Below are 17,166 nucleotides of genomic sequence, written 5' to 3'. Positions count from 1 at the left end.
TGGCAACAGGAATGCACAATTTTTTTAGCCACCCTGTATACGAGTTCATTAAAAAGGGAACTCTTTCATGCGGATAAATGGTTCAATCGGAAAATAAGGCTTTATGGGGCTATTAACTCGTGGATTGTCTACAGGAGAGATATGAACTTATTTGCTGAGTATGTATTGTAACAATCATTCACTTCAATATAATTATAATAGGTATAATTTGACTAGAAATATATCCTTCGACATTGCAAATTTTCCCATGGAAATGCATCTTTACATTTTCTCAGGCACATTTATGCATATTAAAAACTGAATCTACAATAAGCTCGTCAGACAAAATTGCAGGATTTGCGTACAAATCTTGGGGATCTCCAGATATTTCCAATATCAAAAATGCGAGCATAACGTCTATCCGGTCGGGAGACCCTTACCAAAGGAAGCGTACCTTTTCAATATCTTGGAGTATCACGTACTACGAGTGTTACCAGATGTCAGGATTCGAAAAATGCCAATAATTTTAGAAATTGATAGTGATTGTTAATGTTGAGTGAGCCATTTTTATTGCAATTTAGGTGCAGCGTAGTTATAACAGTATTACTTAAAATAATATCTAGAGATATAACCAATTGAGCGTTTTTTTTGCCATTTTTTTATGTGACCTTTTTTGCCACTTTTGTGTTATTTCTAATAGTCAGGAATGTCTTATAGGAGAAATAGTGTCCCAAAATTTCCATACATTTTTCAAACTTTCCTTTTTGTTACAGCAATACGAAGTATATGGGGAAATGGTAACACAATAAGAAAAAAACCTTGAGACATTTTTTTATCCCATTAGGATCGAAAGAGCTCGTGATTCTGAGTATTTTTTTTAAGAAACGCTCAATTAGGTTTAATATTACCACAGACTGCATACTAATTACTTTATGATATTACTACTACTGTTATTAAGGATTAATAATTAGTAAACTCATTTACGAGTATACACTGCAGATAAATTCAAGGCATTATTGTTGCACCGAAATTGCAACATTTACGATGGCTATTTATCAGCATGCAAACGGACGTTTTGGAAATTATGTAATTAAAAAAATAATTGGTTGTCTGTAAAGTCGATACGAAAATTTTGCGATAAGAAAATATTGATAGGCCGTAACGTTACAATGGAGATCTGTCCACAACGTTACCATGGAGATCTGTCCACAACGTAACGCTTTTTCGTGCATGCTACCGGTGTTCTTCGTTTTTTAAGACGTTGTCACGTCATAAATGTAACAGCCAGCCTCAGTTAGGTTGTGACAGTCGAAGTGGTCAAATATAAGTCGATGTGGTCATATCTATAATAATTCAATGTTTGTAAGAATAATAATAACTGCATCAATAAATTGCTCTGATATTTAGATTAAGGTAATATTTAAAAATTGACAATTTAAAAGTGCTTGTTGCTAGGCCTATTTGAATAAATAATATTTTGAGTTTTGAGTTTGAGTTTTATATCGGAACACATTGTTGCTAGAGTAACAAAACTAAGAAATTAAATGTGTGTTTCAATATGTTATTTGGCTATTTTGGCGGTCTATATCTACCGCTATTTGATGTTGAAAAATGTAGCCATGAACTTTTTAAATAAACATATGGCTATCATCAACGATGAGTTCAGCACGTTAAAAACATCCATACTAATATTATAAATGTGAAAGTCTGTCTGTCTGTCTGTGTGTTACCTCTTCACGCTTAAACCGCTGAACCGTTTTAGTTGAAATTTTGTATACAAATAGCTTGAGTCCCAAGGAAAGACATAGGAAACTTTTTATCCCAGAATTCACCGCTTAAGGGGGTGAAAAGGGGGGTGGAAATTTGTATGGGGAATCAATAACCACTGAACCGATTTAGATGAAACTTGGTATGGGGATAGTTTAAGCTGTGGGGAAGGATACAGAATAATTTTTGTCCCCGAAACCATCCTTTAAGGGTGTAAAAAATGGGTTGGAAATTTATACAGTGGACCAATTTGACGGTTAAAAAAAGGATGGATTAAAGGCAGATTTGTTTAAAAATGGAGGTACCTAAATAGCTAATTTCACGCGGACGAAAGTTAGTAAAAAAATAAAATCAAGAATTTGGCAGAACTTCATATATTTGTACATGGCAACCCAAAACTGAACAAACTGAGCAGACGTGTGTTTTCGATACCCGTCCGGTTATAAAAGGATTGGGACCTACGGAAAACCCATCTGTTGATGGCGAGATTTTAGTTTTTCCTTGGATTATATTATGGCATAGGTTCGTAACAAGTGATATACTTACGTGAATTTTTGAATCGATTTGAATTGAAATATAATCTGCTCGTAGGTAATTTACGCAACTATTTATCAATACTGACCAACGTATACGGCAAGCCGTTAGGTTTACAAATCGTGCCAAGAAATGAATACCTACATTCTTGTTTACTAAACTTATTTATTTTATTTTATTTTATTAAATACAGCAACTATCCTTACAGGTAACCCTAATACGAATAAATAATATTTAGTTAATATACTTATAATAATAATAATATTTAGTTAATATGCTAATATTTAGTTACAATAAGTAGTCTTTAGTAACTAGATCAGCTGTTTTAAAAATTAAAAGTAAAAAAACCCTGCAAACAGCTTCATACAAACAAGTAAACAAGCAAATGAAGTCGTCCCAAGTAATGTCAAAGCTACGATCACGAAAAAGTTAATGAAAATGTTAAAATATCTTCTGCGTAGGTCGCCCCTTTCATATCCCTTCCTTGGGCACAAAAACATAATTTTTATTTGCAGTTAAAGTATTTGTATGACCGAAAGGTGGTAATACACGTCCAATTTTCTCCGAAACTTAAAAATAGATACAAACCAAACGCACCTTTCCATTTTAAAAAGCGTTTTAGCGCTGATCAATAATACTTAATTTTTTCACAAATCGATCGAAATTGGATTTTGCATTTGAAAACCGACAGGAGAGCACACACACATCAAAGAAAAGTGATTGGTTCGTTAAGCGGTGAAAATTGTTCACACACAGATACACTTAACTTATTACCACTGGAAGGGCCGGTTTTTCTTTCTTTGACTTCAAAACAGGTTATCTAGGTAAAGAGGTTCCGTACCCAAAGGGTAAAAACGGGACCCTATTTCTAAGACTCTACTGTCCGTCTGTCTGTCGGTCCGCCTCGTCTGTCACCAGACTGTATCTCATGAACCGTGATAGAACACAGTATTTTATCAAGGAAATTGACAATTTCCAACTTATTAAGAGTCACACGAACCTAGCCGCCGCCATACAATCCAAATTACGCTCCCATTTTTAGGGTTCCGTAAAAACGGGACCCTATTACTAAGACTCCATCCATCCATCTGTCCGTGTGTCTGTCACCAGGCTGTATCTCATCAACCGTGATAGCTAGACAGTTGAAATTTTTACAGATGATGTATTTCTGTTGCCGCTATAACAACAAATACTAAAAACAGAATAAAATGAATATTTGAGTGGGGCTCCCGTACAACAAACTTGATTTTTTTGCCGTTTTTTGCATTATGACTCGCACTTGGCTGGTTTTTTTTATTTACAAGTTCCTGAAAGTCCAAGATGCCTGGCCTCATTAGAAAAAATGTTTTTTGTTTGAAAGGATATAATTATTATTGGCAATGTTCCCCTGTCATGATCATCAAACGGCACTCCGTCATCGCTTCATGGTAGGAACTCAAAAAATACGCACGAAGCGTTTTGCTTCCACATTTCTTATGCGAACTGCCAAGGAGTGGAACACCCTGCCCGAGTCTGTGTTTCCGCATGAGTACAATCAGGGGCTCTTCAAGGCAAGAGTTAATAGGTATCTCATAGGTAAGCGTGCTCCACCGTAGACCGCATCATCACTTACCATCAGGTGGGATCGTAGTCAAGCGCCTGCCTAAGATACATCATAAAAAAATTTCGTCTGTTCGATGTTTTGGGTCGTAGAGAAATCAAGAGAACCCTTTAAATAAATTATTATAAGTGGAAAAAATCACTGTCTCGGGCGAGGTTAGAACTTGCGCCTCTTAGGTCACTTAGCCTATCGCACTGCGCACTGTCGACTGAGCAACCGAGACTTCACACTAGGACAGGGAATATTTCCACCACACGAGCTTTAGGGAGGCGCAAATTTTTACACGTTTAATTTCATTATTTCTAAACTATTTAAATACTTAGTTCGTACTAGTACCGTTTATTTAGGTAGTTACTATAAAAAAAAAACACAAAGCACTATTATAGGAGTACAAGTATAGTAATAGTAATTAAAAAAATCCTCGATTTCCCAATTTTCTGACTGTGTCTTCAACAGCGTTTCAGTATTTCAGTAGCGGGAATACGGAAATGTCACTGCCACAAAGTCCTTGATAAATTATAAAAATTATCGCTTAAATCTTAATTAATTCCAATCCATTTGAAAAACATCCAGCGTACATTAGGATCAGCCGTTTCCAGCAAACTTTATCCGCATATATCAAATAGCTCGCTTTTCCCCAATTTAAATGAGCCTCCACTCGCGAGCGTGTATTAGATTTCAGTTAATCCACACGAAAATTCAGTCTCTTAATCCTGCCGGAATAATCCGGCTTAAGAGCTTACGACAAATATGTGTGACAAAGGTTAGGTATGGTTTGTCGGCTTTTAATTTTTTTATTTGTTTAAAGGTTTTATTACTGTAAAAAAAATTTGTACCTACCTATAGATGGCTCTGCTTTTAAGGAGACATTGTAAAGAAGACAACTTATAACCAACTATTTTGGCTTAGTGATCCAAAAAGAATCTTGGCCTCCGAAACGAGAGCGTGCCGTCAGTCCCGATCCTGCGCAACTTTCTGCCAGTTACTGACGCGAAGGTGAAGCAGATCCGCCATCACACTGTCTTCCCAGCGATACCTGGGCCGACCCACCAGACGACTACCAGTCGGTCGTCCCAAGAACGCCCTCTTCACAGCCCGATCCTCTCCCATTCTTATAACTATTTGAGACAGAAGTGAAAACTGCGATCTAATTCAATAAGATCGCAGTTTTGACTTCTGATCCTTGTAGAAGTGCTGTTGGTCAAATTAAACTTTATAATATTATGCATGATGTATTTTGGAGATCACTAGCGTTCAAATTTTAAAAATGCATAGCCAGCATAACAGCTATGACTAGAGAGTAGACAAGAAACAGAAACCAGTCCAAAGCCGCTGCGACCTCGTCTCTCTCGCTCGGTGTTGGTGTCTCCGTCTCCATCTCTGGAATGTTTCCGTTTCTGGGGGGCGTAATCTCGTCTTCCTCACCGGAGTATGCCTCGTTTATTCTGTCATAGTTTTCAGCGCTCTGCAAAAGAAAGTTTTAGTTCAGATTGGTTAAATAATCAACCATTTCACCTTCACCTGAGTTGAGTGTCTTTACGATGACGATTAAATATTAGGATGTCAAATTAAAACGCAGAGAATAAAAAAGAGCACTTTAATTTTCGTAAGCGCTAATCTGCTAGAATGCTCCAACACTTATTATTTTCGTCAAATATAGAACCTAAAGATGATCTTGTCCATGTATGTTATCTAAAAGCCAATGAAATTGATTCTAACTTTAATAGGGCAGGAGGCAAAAGAAGAGATTAACTTACTAATTTTGAAGCATGTGGGTATGATATGTGCATGGCAGAGCCTCCTTATGGTTGTCATTTACTCATGTAAAACCTGTGGAAGTATCTTGTTTTCTAAACAACCACAGGATTTCCTAAACAACCTGGACCGAAGATTAGACATAGTAGGTCTAGCAGAGCTTCTATGCCATTGAGGTCATCCGTAGAACCTCCCCTCTTGTCATCACTTAGATCAATTCAAGTTAGAACTCACCTTAACAGGCGGCAAGAAGAACAAAATCCTACACATCCTGGAACGGAGAAGCGATTGCACTAAGTGGGTCTGGCAGAGACGTTCCGCCGTTGAGGTCATCAGAAGAACCTGTAGCAACAACGCTAGTAGAACACCGCCCATCACCGTCACGTACAGGACCACTGAAAAGAAAAATTTGAAAATAGAGACTTGGTGATCCTGATGGTTCTAGTTTTAAGGGTGTCGATAAAATTTGAAGAGGCTCACTCCAGAAGCCAAGGCTCACAACTAGGTTGTGCCTATTCTGTTCTGATGTTAGTAGATTATTTACACTCACGTATAGTAGGCACTGTGTGTATAGGCACGAGATAGTCGACGTAGCACAGCCCCACACATATGACAACGGTAGAACCAGCGTAGAACCACACACGGGACATCTGCAGGGGCTCACTCCAGAACGACATGAGGACGAATAACACGAGGACTGGAACAAGAATGTATATTCAGCTTATACATCATGTTAAGGGTTTAACCTGCACGCCCGCTTTCACGCTAAACGCTGAAGGCGACCGCCATACATTTAATTTAACCAATGCGCTTAGCTTGGACTAAAGGGGCTCCCTTTTCTTATAGTTAGCACCTACTAAACAGCAACACTCAACATTAAATCATTTTACGGTTTAGACTCACTTGTTTTAGTCACTCGCGAGTGACTAAAACAAGTGAGTCTAAACCGTAAAATGATTTAATGTTAGTATGTCTCACAACAGTTTAAATCCGATTAGCAACACTCAACTAACCATAGTTGAACCTTATGCATTTGTATCTAAGCCGTATGGTCAGTTAAAGAGTATAAACCATGAGATAATTGTATATTACCCTTTTTTTGGTTAAGAGGGCCAAGGTCAGATAAGGTAGCTGAACGAATCTTGAGCTTTCAGCTGCAAACGGAAATACTCTTAGAAAATGTGAAATTCTTACTGACTCACCCAGCAGCGGTGTATAAAACACAACGTTGAACGCCGTAGCCCTCCTCTTCAGCGCAATGTTGACCAGAAACCGGTCGCTCTGGTTGGTGTCGTTGTCGTTTGCCGTGAAGATGGTATGCCATGCTGATGGTTCCACCACTCCTTGCTTCCATTCGATGCTCCATTCGTTGGGGATGACTTTGCTGCTATCTGCGAACTGTTTAGAGCTGGTGGACTTAAAACTATTGGCTTTCTGGTGAGATTAAAAACTTTAAGAAATTTCTCTTGATATTTGTGTCAGCCAGCATGAGGGATTTCATCCTTGTTCATGATACCCGTATGCATCGAGCATAATTCTACTAATTAAATATTGATGCGTACGAGTTGGGCTGCGAATAATAAGGACAGAATGTCCCTAGCAAGGTTGACCGATGACCAGATGGAGCCCATGGATAAGGACAACGCACGGTAGATCGGTCGTTATGGATATCTTTCCAGTCGTGGATATCGTTCAGTAAAGTATAATCTTATTAGACAAACGTGCTGATGAAGTTTCAAACTTTTTAAACCGAATGCCACGGCCAGGCTTATGCTTCCTTTTCGCGGAACAGTTTGTAAGAATTTTGGCTATTTTTACGGGCCTAATTTGCAGCCTCGCGGGTTGGTTCTGGCTCACGAGCCGTTGTTTAAAGGCCCTTGATATGAGGCTATAAAAGTACTTACAATAGCCATCTTCTTATCCGCATGACTGATTTGCTCGAGAATTATCTTCTCGTGCGGCTCCCACGGAGCGATGATTATGGAGCAATGATAGTCGTCGTGAGGCCAGCTGAAAAGGTTATATATTTTGTTTAATACGAGTATGTCAAGTATCTTACAGAATGAGTTTTTTCCGTTCAACAGCTGTGGAAGCTGAGAAGACGGAAAAGTTGGATTACGGCAACACAAAACTGACTAATGTAAATGGTAGACATTAAGACATCCACGATCGCTGCAGGGAACCAACGAGTGCGCCGACTTGACCGAAGGGTGTCGTTTTTTAAAGGTTCCGGGGTAAACTGCCGAATCCGATACAAGATCAGATTATTCAACGGAGCCACGCCTGAGTGACTGTAGTAATCAGTGGCGCGGCATTAATCTTGCCTATTTGAAAACAATTTGGCACTTTATTTTTCCGTTTTCGTTGCCTATTATGGCGCTTCAAGATTTAAACTCCCCGCCATTGTAGTGTTGGTGTAAATATACTGTGCAAAGTGGGTTCTTACTTATTGGTAGTTTTGGCGTAATTAAAGCACCAGCTGGTGAGATGAGTTTGAAAGTAGTAGGTCGCTTCACCGCTGTTCACCATCGTGATGGGACCTGGGTTGTCAATGTCCACGGATCCTTGGTCTTCAGAACTGAAATAATATTTCTGACATTATTGAGAAAAGTGTGCTATTTAATTTGTATAGAAAAAAAAAACAAATATTTCGGGATATTTTCCTCACGGAATCACTATTGATATATTTAAGTAACACATAATAAAACCTACCCTATATTTGTGGGACAGTTTTGTCACAGTCCAAAATGTGCGTACGAAATTGTCATAAAACTAAAAAATATAATTATCATAATATTTACTTGAAAAGGAAAAACGTGGGGCGCCAAATTTGTCCGTCGCTGAAGGTCAACTTGGTGATATTGTTGAACTTATCTGGATTCCACGCCATGCTGTCGTCCACCCAACTCTGAAACAAGTACGATAATAACGATAGTAGCTTACCCATAGGTCAGGGCTTTCGTGAAGTGTGCGGTGAAAATATTGGAGAAAGGCGAATGGATCGAAAAAACAGTAGAAACAGCCGAGATTTTCTCAAGAGATAACACGATGAGACTCCAAAAAAGGAGTGTATCTACATACACTGTATAGGTTTCTAAGACTGCCTTTCCACTTAGGCGGAGATGAGTGGAGATGAGAGGAGACGTGCATTTTAATTAACCAATAGCAGAGGCCGTGAGTTCAAGTCTCACCCAAGGCAGTAATTTTTCCACTTTTAAATTTATTCTAAGCTCAATAGCATTGGTTGTAATCTAGCGGAGCGGACAAGGATCAATGTTATGTTGATTCCCGCTCGTCTCCTCTCTTCTCTACTCCACTCATCTACACCGAAAACCAGCCTAAAGGTTCGTCAATACGCAAGAGGAACTTCTAGAGTTGCAGGCTTTCATGGGCTACCGTAAATGCTAATCATCAGACGGGTGGTTTATTTGTTTGCCACTTGCACAATATAAACAAAACAGCTGACGGATAAAAATTACCGATCCCCTAGTAAGTGACCAGGACTTACCGCCACTATAGCGACCCCAGTGACCATCTTGGAAGTGAACGGGCTGTACTTAAGGCTGGTAATCTTAAAGCCGAGCCTTATGGTGACGGGGGACGTGGGTGGCAGGTGCGGGGCGCGGTCTTGAAGAAGTGCAGCCTTGAGTTTGTCTGCGTTTGACATTAGGGGGTCCACGGCTTCTGAATTTGTTGTGGAACCTAGGGGATAGTAAAATAAAATACAGGTCTACCACAGTGACTTCTGAGGCGACTGGTAATATACCTAGTACCTATGGATAATTAAGGACTGCATGGTTATAAGTAAATATTTAACCTAGATTTTATCCTTACATCTGATTTGAATAAATAAAGTACCTAAATGAACTAACACTAATAATTTTACGAGAGAGTTTCCCAACTCTCTAAAGAGAGCTCAACTACTGTATATATCTTCCAGTTCCCTATTGTGTTGCAGAAAGTTTTTTGACATATTTTTGTATTGCATAATGTTACTTGGTAGAAATATCGTTTAGCAGAAATACTTTTTGGCATACTGCTTTTCATATAATATTATTTGGCAGAAAACTCTAACCTAACCAGTTAGAAAATTCTGCCAAATTAATATTATGCGAACTGACTATTATGGCAAGTATATATTTATGCGAAAGTATCATTCGACTAAAAGTTTTCTGCGATAAGTGTTATGCGAAGTGTATTTCTGGCAAACAATATTATGCCAGATGAGGGGAACCCATATCTTCCCTCTTTTACGCCATTCGTCACGGCTAAAGGATGACTCACGTTAGAACGGCCCGGGTCCGGGCCGAGGGATCCGACACTTCGTTGCAAAGCATCACGTGATCACCGGTCAGTTGTCATAGAAAACGAAGTGTCGGTTGCCCTGACCTCCCTTCCTTAAAGGTCTTACCAGAATCATGCCAGATGATTGATGGTGATTTTTGTAATAAGATGTGTAGAAATAAGTTTGGAAATTGTGGCCTGTTGTAATACCTTATGTCTATGTCTATGTCTACGCCACCATGGACACACTTACTATTAGTTCCTTTAGGTGGACAATCGTAGCAGAATTTAGCTTCAACTCCGTTCCAAGCAGCGAAGCTGAAATACCGAATGGCTAGGGGGTTGTTGTCGCGATAGTCCAAGAGGGGCTCCTTGCCTTCTTTGCCAAATTGTACAGCGCCATCTGAAATACAAAAGTCCTTATCATCATCATCATCTTCCTCGCATTTATCCCAGCTCTTTCGCCGCAGCTCATAGGAGCCTAAGGTGCATATTTGGTAAATAATCCCAAGAATTGGCGTTGGCAATATTTTTACGAAAGTGAGTGCTCTGATCTTCCAACTCAGAGGGGAAACTAGGCCTTTTGGGATTATTTCGGTTTCCTCACGATTTCCTTCATCGAAAAGTGAGTGTTAAATATCAAATGATATACCTATCGTACATACATAAGTTTGAACCAGCAACTTTCGGATTGAAAGTCGCACGCTCTTACCGCTCGGCTATCAGCACATGAGAAAATTATAAACGAAATTTCATCTTATATAAAAAGCTCCAGTCCGTCACATTTTTTGAGGACATAGAACAAAACAATGAAAATAATTTTGACCTAAGTCCTTATATCTGGTTCTAAAAAGCTGACTTACATTATAGGTCTGGTGTTGTTGTCAGTAGGGTGAGCAATCCAAATGCGGAGAATCTAAAAAATCGGACAAATGCGAGTCAAACTCGCGCCCCAGCACAGAATAAATAATAGTACTACCGTACAGATAGGAAACTTCCTACAAAACCGAAGTTTGACAGCGGTTCAGGGTCGCAACATGCTATCCCTTGCTAATATAAGGCACTATCCCTTTCGGTTATTTAGGGTTGTCAAAATTCAAGTCATTATCTTATTTGTGGTCGTGCACGCAAAGGGACGTCAAGTTGTGTCAACCCTAATAATTGCTCGGAGCAATGCTGAACCGAACGGAGCCAAGTTTGCCCGAAGCGAGGAGTTCCGCACCCGCAGTTCGCACCCCTGGCTCCAGGGGTTAACGATTTTTTTTTTCTTAAGTTCGATTCAAGTTTGATTGCAAACTTCTCATAGGTTTAATTAAACCTTAAGCAATGGTACAATTGCTTGTCTATATTTATGTTACCTGTAGTAATTCTGATGAAGAACGGCCTGAATTCTATCGCGGAGAGTATACCGACGGTCGGCTTCGAGATCTTTCCGTTGCGTCTCAAGTTCCTTCGCAGCTCTGTGAACTTGTTGCCTCCTCCTCCGACAACTGTCAAATTTCATATACCAAACTGTAATTGGGTACTTTTCACGTGTGGGCTCTCAAATCAACTATAATATTCATTTCGAAACGGTTTAGTTAACTATAATGAAATTGACCAAGCTCGCCGCTGTCAAGAGGACGAGGAGAGGAGGTCAAACAAAACGATATCTCAAATTAATTATTTAGTTTAGGTTGTATAGTAAACAATTGCTTCAAAAGTCAGAAACGCGCATGTGAAACACTTAATCTAGCAACATCCATAGACTACGAAAACCGCTTAGCGTTGCTTGTTAGTCTCCATAGGCTACGGTGGCCTAAATCGAGAAAAAAACTGTCTAAAAATTGAATTTAGCAAGGAGCAAGTACCAGGACCTCATGTTACGAGAAGGTGTTACCAACCCGCCGGGCCCCGGCGGCCGGGGCACGTACGAGTATGATGGCAGCCGCGATCTGCTCGCGTACCTTAGTATACTTTTGGTTTGTTTACCTATATGATTCTACTAGTTTAAAGTATTATTTTTGTTGACTCGTAGAAAAAGTATTGTAGGTATAGAATAGTGATATAATCAAGCTTTTTAATCTCGTACTCAATAAGGCCACTCAGCGAAAGCTCTCCATTATATCACGATTGTATAAAATACTATTATCATCCACTATCTGAAACCGAGATCTAAACAACAATCACGCAAATTAGTTTGCTGTCCCGTTGGAGCCATCGCAGCCTAATTTGATAACTCGCGAACTCCGGTAATAGCTGTTAGGTAGTTTGCACACAAATGGACAGTTGTTAGTTAATACCCATAAGGCCTACTGTCCACGACGCGTAGCTGCATAGACGCTGCATGAATACGCAGTGCAGCTGTCATGCAGCCCGGCGTACAGACGTTGTCCACGAAGCGTAGCGTAAGCGTATCGTAGCCTACATTTCCTTTCATTCGTGAGAATGTCGTCCAATGATGAAGACGTTATTTACAAAAACTCAACGTGCTATTCCTTGCGATGTAGCCCGGCGTATGACATGCAGTACGCCCAGCGGCGCGGCGTGAAGCTTGCATGCAGCGTCGCTGACGCGACGTTGCCGCTCCGTCGACAGAGTTGTGCGGTTTTGTATGTAGGCTGCAAGCAAGCGTACAGCAAGCGTACAATGACGAGTACGCGTCTATGCAGCTACGCTTCCGTGGACAGTAGGCCTAAGTTTGTATCTCATGAACCGTGATAGCTAGACAGTTGAAATTTTCGCAGATGATGTATTTCTGTTGCCGCTATTACAACAAATACTAAAAAGTACGGATCCCTCGGCACGCGAGTCCGACTCGCACTTGGCCGGTTTTTAATGTAGAGCCAAATAATTAAAAGGGGACAAAAGATATGGCGCGCCGCGCGAAACTTGCGACGGAAGATATGGCTGTCGCGCAAACAACTTTCATCGTTTTGCGCGCTGTTTACTCACGGTTCTTCACACGCCCCACCTCGCTTCGCTCATCGTCGCACCTATCTTTTGGCTGGCGCAGAAGATAAACACATGTTTCAACTAATAGTGAAATTACCTAGTTACTTATCAGGGCATTTAAAAAAACCGGACAAGTGCGAGACTGACTCGCCCACCGAGGTTCCGTACTTTTTAGTATTTGTTGTTAGGGGTGGTCTGTGTTATAGCGCACTTATAGCGGCATCAGAAATACATCATATGTGAAAATTTCAACTGTCTAGCTATCACGGTTCATGAGATACAGCCTGGTGACAGACAGACGGACAGACAGACAGACGGACAGTAGAGTCTTAGTAATCCCTATTACTAAGACTGGGTTTTTCGTTGCGTAGACTGCGTTTCCCGGGTTTTACCCTTTGGGTACGGAACCCTAAAAATAGTAAATGGATCAAACACAAAACTGTGTTCACGCCTTTACTGTAGACATACCCAGAAGTTAACTCACCTATTTCATATACCGGATCCGTCACAGTAGGATTAGCTTTAGTAGAAAGTAGAATATGGCCATTATTAGCCGCGAGGATGGCTATGTGCATCTCCAGCGCCACGCTGGCGTCAGATATCACGTGTTCACGGTCTTCGGCGTCGATTTTGTAAAACGTTTCGTACTTGTAGCCGTGTTTACATATGTGCTCCTTGCATTTTGCCACCACTGAAAATTAACAAAACAACAGTAATAATGTGGGCACGAAGGCCGCCAACCTAAAGTGGGACTAGGCAGTCAGAATGCACGCGACCGGTCTGGCCTAGTGGGTAGTGACCCTGCCTATGAAGCCGATGGTGCCGGGTTCGAATCCCGGTAAGGGCATTTATTTGTGTGATGACACAGATTTGTTTCCGAGTCATGGTTGTTTTCTATGTATTTAAGTATTTGTATATTATACATATCGTTGTCTGAGTACCCACAACATAAGCATTCTTGAGCTTACTGTGGGGCTTAGTCAATTTGTGTAAAAATTTCCTATAATATTTTTTATATTTTTATTTATACATTTTCTTTCTTAAGAAAAAACGAACAACAATATACTAAGAATGTATCGAAATTTTCCAAAGTAAAATTACGCCTGTTTTAATATTGTCCGATTTTACCTAATCGTAACTAACTGGAACATAAGATAAGATAAGATAATCTTTATTCGTATTTACATTACATTGGTACACGTCAAATACAATTTTGTACAACAAATATACAAATTCCACATTACACAGTACTTATTTCGTACAAAATATACACATCAAAGTAATGTCTTGTTTCAAATTTCGTAATACCTGGAACCCTCAACGTTAAAATTGAAAATTCACTAACTTACCTACCTAATTAACTAATTAATTAAGTATTAATTAAGTATTTGTTATACACAAAAAGTATTGAAGTTGTTTAAATTGAAGCGAGCAACGAAATCGGAACTTTTAATCATTCAACTTGTTTTTTAAACTTTGGCTATAATTCCTATGAAGTTCTGTGGAAATACGACTGGGGCCGGTTTCACAAAAATGCAGATTTGAAAGTTATCTGGGCCGATTTTAATTTTTTGTATTTTTTGTCAGATTTTGAAATTTCGTAGGTTTGAAAAGTTATTCTGGGCTGAAGCTGAATAAATGAGAAATCGCAATTTGGGACAAAAAATATATGTACTGTACTCTGTTTAGTTGCGAAATATAACTAAAAAAACTACCACGAGTTAAAAATCGCCCCATAATATATTTTTTAAATTTATTATATAATTAGTCACAATTGTAAATCAATTTGAGTAGATTGGATATACTTTAATCTAAGTTCCAAATCTTGACTGCTGGTCTGAAAAATAAATGTAAATTTTTATTATGGAACTCACCGGGGAGTTGAAATAGCATTTCGTGCAACAGGTACATAATAAGGGTTCTTAAAATTCAAGGGCCGAAATTACAAACGAAACGAAGTTAAGTTTTGTAAAGACAAGCCCGAGAATAGGGTATGAAATAAAGCACCAAAAGATTAATAGAGAAACGTAGACAGCAGTAATTTTGAGACACAATTTCTATTTTATCACCACTATAAAACTATAAAGAGTAGGTAATTTGATTGTGACGTCACATGCTAGTGTTTCATATAAATTTCATAGTAGTAAAATCGTTTTGACAGTTCGAAAAAAGAAACTGATTTGACTAGTAGTCAAATACCCTATTGTAAGACTTATTATGTATCGTCGTTGCACACAATATTTTTTCTAAGACAGCGGCAACCTAAAATTAGGAATAAAATCTAAGTAAATATTGGCTTGTATGGCCTAGAAGTCAGAATAATAAAAAAACAGTAAAATCCATGTCCAAAAAAAATCTCATCTCCAACACAATCACTTAGTAGAAACTCTGCCTCAAAGGAAAAAAAACTAAGTGGAAATGTGCAAGAGCTCCATACAAGAGCGGTCCCTACCGGCAGATAAAGAAATTTCGATTTTCGAAGTTCACGGTAAGCCCTCTGAAATGTATGACCCAAATAGGGTTGCCACCCATACTATAATATACTATGTTTTATCGTACTATATTTTAGTCAATTGTACTATATATTATACAAAAACAATAAGGTACAAAAAATACTATATTTTCATAACTCAAGAAAGGGTTATACAAATGTCACCGATGTCACATCGTATGCGAATTGGATTTTTAATTCGCCTCAAATCGGCGTTTTTTTTTTTCCCAGTAAATACTATATTTTTTCAATATTTTGACAAAAATACTATGTTTGTAAAGAAAAAAGGTGGCACCCTTAGTCCCAAATCAATATTATGAAGGAACCCCCCACAACCGCTAGTTTAGACTTAAAATTTAATTTTAACATTTAAAAGCGTTCAAGTTTGTGAAACTGTTCCTACTTTAAATATTTAACGACCAAATGGACGTTCGAGCCGGAACTATTTAATTATTCAACGTAACGGCTGACAAGTTTTGGAATCTTATGAGGAGTTCGGTTTTAACATTTTGATATGGTTTTGATTGACGGCCTTCTAGCCTAGTTGGTTGTGGCTCTCGTTTTCAGCTTAGGTACTACGTAGGCGAACAACACGCCAACACGACGCGGGGTGAATCAATCCTTTGATACCTATAGAAGTGTGCGTGGGCGATCTCGTTGCGAACGCGAACGCCGTGGGCCCGCCGCGCGGCTTCGCTTCGCTTTCGCGAGTTTTTCGCTTACGTAAGACGCTGCGTAACTCCATAGACTTCTACGTACGGCCGTGTACCCAGGTAGCCAAGAGGTCGGGCACGGTACGCTAAAGACGCCGGTCCGAATCCGGCCTCTGCCACTTTTGGTATATGACATCTATTTCAGTTTAACATTTTTTTTTATACTACGTCGGTGGCAAACAAGCATACGGCCCGCCTGATGTTAAGCAGTCTCCGTAGCCTATGTACGCCTGCAACTCCAGAGGAGTTACATGCGCGTTGCCGACCCTAACACTCCTCTCCCTCGAGCTCTGGCAACCTTACTCACCGGCAGGAACACAACACTATTAGTAGGGTCTAGTGTTATTTGGCTGCGGTTTTCTGTAAGGTGGAGGTACCTCCCCAGTTGGGCTCTGCTCTAGATCTGGAACGATTTTTATAATATGCTGAAAAAAAAGCTGAAAAATATGACTGCCCAATCCTTATTTACTTGAATTGGACAAATCAAACATATAGCACTCAGCCCCCCCCATTTAAGAATGTGTAAATTTGTATGTAAATGTTTGAATATTTGTATGTAATGTAACGTAGCTTTTAAGTACATTTATAACTAACTAACATCTATGGAGTCTCAGTGCTTCGAAATAAAGAATTTATTATATTGTTTTTATAATATAGGTAGGTACATAGTGTGACTACTTCGAAACATAAATCAAAACATTTAACAAAATGATTTGATTTCTTCCCTAAGTTGCATATCAAATTATTCCATCAGAATCGGCTCCAAGTTCAGAAATCTTGTAAATAGCTGGAATGTATCAATTTTCTCTAGTTATAGGCTTTAGCGAAAGGACATTGGTTGAACCGGGTCTTATTTCTAAAAAGCGATCTCATCCAGACACATTTAGGTAGCAGGAATACGTGCAAACGTTCTAAGTTTGTTCACACGCGCTCCCGTTTTCCACGTGCCAAACAGAAAGCTACTTAAAACTAAGAAAGAAACTTACTTTCATAGGTAAAATTACTTCCAGTTTCGTTGGCGGCTTCACACAATTTCACTAAAACCGCACAAAACAGCAAACGTAACCAATCCATAGTTAAAACGGCACTAAAAATAAAGTTAGTGATAA

The 17,166-nt window shown here is 39.2% G+C and overlaps 2 protein-coding genes across 2 annotated transcripts in view; both read right to left on the bottom strand.

Annotated features, from left to right (window-relative positions):
- The window catches only part of LOC134755272 (uncharacterized), a 234,927-nt gene that overhangs the window by 121,055 nt on the left and 96,706 nt on the right, over window positions 1-17,166 (bottom strand). The gene's annotated exons all lie outside the window — the stretch shown is intronic.
- Window positions 5,114-17,155, bottom strand: LOC134754839 (neuronal acetylcholine receptor subunit alpha-9). The gene is made up of 12 exons (XM_063691275.1): window positions 17,044-17,155; window positions 13,338-13,544; window positions 11,278-11,409; window positions 10,173-10,322; window positions 9,144-9,337; window positions 8,437-8,543; window positions 8,082-8,213; window positions 7,540-7,645; window positions 6,838-7,033; window positions 6,186-6,332; window positions 5,870-6,030; window positions 5,114-5,345 (listed from the first exon to the last, which is right to left on the bottom strand). The coding sequence occupies exons 1-12, from the start codon at window positions 17,129-17,131 to the stop codon at window positions 5,142-5,144; spliced, it is 1,824 nt and encodes a 607-aa protein (XP_063547345.1). The 5' UTR covers window positions 17,132-17,155; the 3' UTR covers window positions 5,114-5,141.

This window comes from Cydia strobilella, chromosome 2 (assembly GCF_947568885.1).
Source record: "Cydia strobilella chromosome 2, ilCydStro3.1, whole genome shotgun sequence".
Lineage (NCBI taxonomy): Eukaryota > Metazoa > Arthropoda > Insecta > Lepidoptera > Tortricidae > Cydia > Cydia strobilella.
Note: the sequence above shows the minus strand (reverse complement) of the source record. Positions and strands in the feature narration are given on the sequence as shown.

Excerpts from the sequence above, each read along its gene's own strand:
- LOC134754839 (XM_063691275.1), bottom strand. The coding sequence starts at position 17,131 with ATGGATTGGTTACGTTTGCTGTTTTGTGCGGTTTTAGTGAAATTGTGT. Across the intron at positions 8,214-8,436 it reads CCCACGTTTTTCCTTTTCAA|TTCTGAAGACCAAGGATCCG; the intron begins GTAAATATTATG and ends ATATTATTTCAG. Across the intron at positions 6,333-6,837 it reads GTTTTATACACCGCTGCTGG|TCCTCGTGTTATTCGTCCTC; the intron begins GTGAGTCAGTAA and ends TTCTTGTTCCAG.